The sequence below is a fragment of the Penaeus japonicus genome, unplaced genomic scaffold, assembly GCF_977035675.1.
Source record: "Penaeus japonicus unplaced genomic scaffold, GWHDUDI00000001_assembly GWHDUDI00000018, whole genome shotgun sequence".
Classification (NCBI taxonomy): Eukaryota; Metazoa; Arthropoda; class Malacostraca; order Decapoda; family Penaeidae; genus Penaeus; species Penaeus japonicus.
Window position 1 is genome coordinate 17,815,270 of NW_028234420.1, and position 2,045 is coordinate 17,817,314.

The following is a 2,045-nucleotide window of genomic DNA, read 5'->3' on the forward strand; positions in this document are numbered from 1 at the left end:
ATCTGGCAAAAGTTAATTGCAATTCAGTTTTGTTTGTTATTTCATGAATATGCGGATTATTGTGTGTAGTTATATGTGTTACATATGTATATACATATATATGTATATAGATATATACATATATATGTATGTATGTATATATGCACACACACACACACACACACACACACACACACACACACATACACACACGCACATACATATACATATATACGAAATTCTGTATAACCATATTTCAACAGTTGACTGTGCCCTCGTGAAGTGCCACGGTCCTCCCGTACCCGAAGACTGCATTCAGAAACACAACCCGGGTCATTGCTGCCCGAAGTGGAAGTGCACGTAAGTCGCCATTCCGGCCGGTCGAGGGAGGGTGTGTGTGAGGGTGGGAGGGGGGTCCAGGGCGCGGGGGTGGGGGGGAGGGGAGGATTTCCTATAGTTCTTTAGAATTCAGGTGGGGGGTTTGGGGGGTATTGGGGGTAAATAGCGTAACAGATATAATCCTAATTTGAATAGGATTCCTGTATCCAAATTATATTAAAGAGGAAATACTCATATTGGAAGAGAATATCATGGATTTTTCGCCGATGATACTCAAAATACTGTAATTCTTAACTAGAAGTTATCTTAAGAGAATCGTGTCTTGATAACTAAAGAATCTCATATGACGAATGTTCATTCATACAAAATGTTGAAGTGAAATAACATTACTAAAACATCTACTGAAACCACTTATATAAATAGCATATTCATTCAGTATTTGCAGTGTTACTAAGGGTTATACACCGTAATAAAAGATGATTTTTATGCTTCGTTATCTGTAGTAAAAATTAATTTAAAACATTTATTGATACTTTTTCTTTCTTTTTTCTATGACAACAGGTGGTTGGTGTAGCTAATTAATTCAACGTTCTAACAGTCTATGCTTTCTAATAGATGCAAACACATTGGTAATAATAAGAATGATGAATATAACTTGATCACAATCACAGCGTAGCATATTTATAGTTACATCGGTTGCAAGAGTAAAATGTATATCGGTTATGATACTAAAATAATGGTGATATTTTGAAATTTATCACAAAGCTGTATCAACAGTCCCGGCAGAATTGATATACTAGAATATGTCAACGAAAAACATTAAACCAGCTTTGATTTGTAATAAGCTTTTGTTTTATGTTCTATATTTTCGCGATTTCGTTGCAGCCCAAAGAACCAGTGTGACGACTCGAAAAAATGTCGTTCGTACATCTTCCCTTCGTGTCGTCCTTTGTTCGATGAAGGATGCTGTCCTGACTACTCTCCTTGCGACGGGTAGGATATGGCTCTTTTATGGACACACACACATATACACACACGCACACACACACACACACTCGCTCACTAACTCATTCACTCACTCACTCACTTTCACATACACTCTTTCACTCACTCACACATACACATACACACACACACACACACACACACACACACACACACACAAACACACACACACACACACACACACACATCTCAATTTACTTTTCACTGGAGACAACAGTTGTACTCGCCCACCAGTCCATCTGTTCCACCTGTCTATTCATGATATTTTCTCTTTCAACGGAGCAGTGACTCGAAAGAGTGCCGTTGAAGGTTGTAGCTGCCACTTCACTACATTCTTCGAGACAGTGGTCGAGGAGGAGTGGCACATCAATGACGTAACAGTTTCATTAACCTTATAGCTTTGTATTTGAGATGATTTATGTAAAACAACATTGGCTTTAGTATGTCAAGTGTCTCTGGATACTAATAAATAATTTCATCAGCTGTTGCGTGTGTCTCAGTCTGACCTTTATTTTTTTATTTATTATTTTTTTTTTGCGATGTGATGCTTATCTCTTATAATAAATTCTTACCTCTTATATTCTCTTAAAAAAAAAGAAAAAAACTGAAAAGGTGACGTAATGATGGACACAGAAGAGTGCGAAAGAGAGGGGATAAAGAGAGGGAAAATGGAAGAGATAGAAAAATAAAACAAAGCATAATTAGTATTTACTTTGAAACTA

The 2,045-nt window shown here is 37.1% G+C and overlaps 1 protein-coding gene across 2 annotated transcripts in view; it reads left to right on the forward strand.

Moving 5' to 3' along the window:
• LOC147469902 (uncharacterized) overlaps nucleotides 1-1,809 on the forward strand; it is a 1,977-nt gene extending 168 nt beyond the window's left edge. The window contains exons 1-4 of one of the 2 annotated variants that reach the window (XM_086546718.1): nucleotides 1-11; nucleotides 243-339; nucleotides 1,204-1,311; nucleotides 1,606-1,809. The exon at nucleotides 1-11 is cut by the window's left edge and continues 168 nt beyond it. In XM_086546718.1, coding sequence (XP_086402844.1) covers nucleotides 1-11; nucleotides 243-339; nucleotides 1,204-1,311; nucleotides 1,606-1,630 — 241 coding nt within the window. In that variant the 3' untranslated portion in view covers nucleotides 1,631-1,809. The remainder of the gene's footprint in view (nucleotides 12-242; nucleotides 340-1,203; nucleotides 1,312-1,605) is intronic. The other variant, XM_086546720.1, reaches the window with a different exon arrangement.
• The last annotated feature ends 236 nt before the right edge of the window (nucleotides 1,810-2,045 follow it).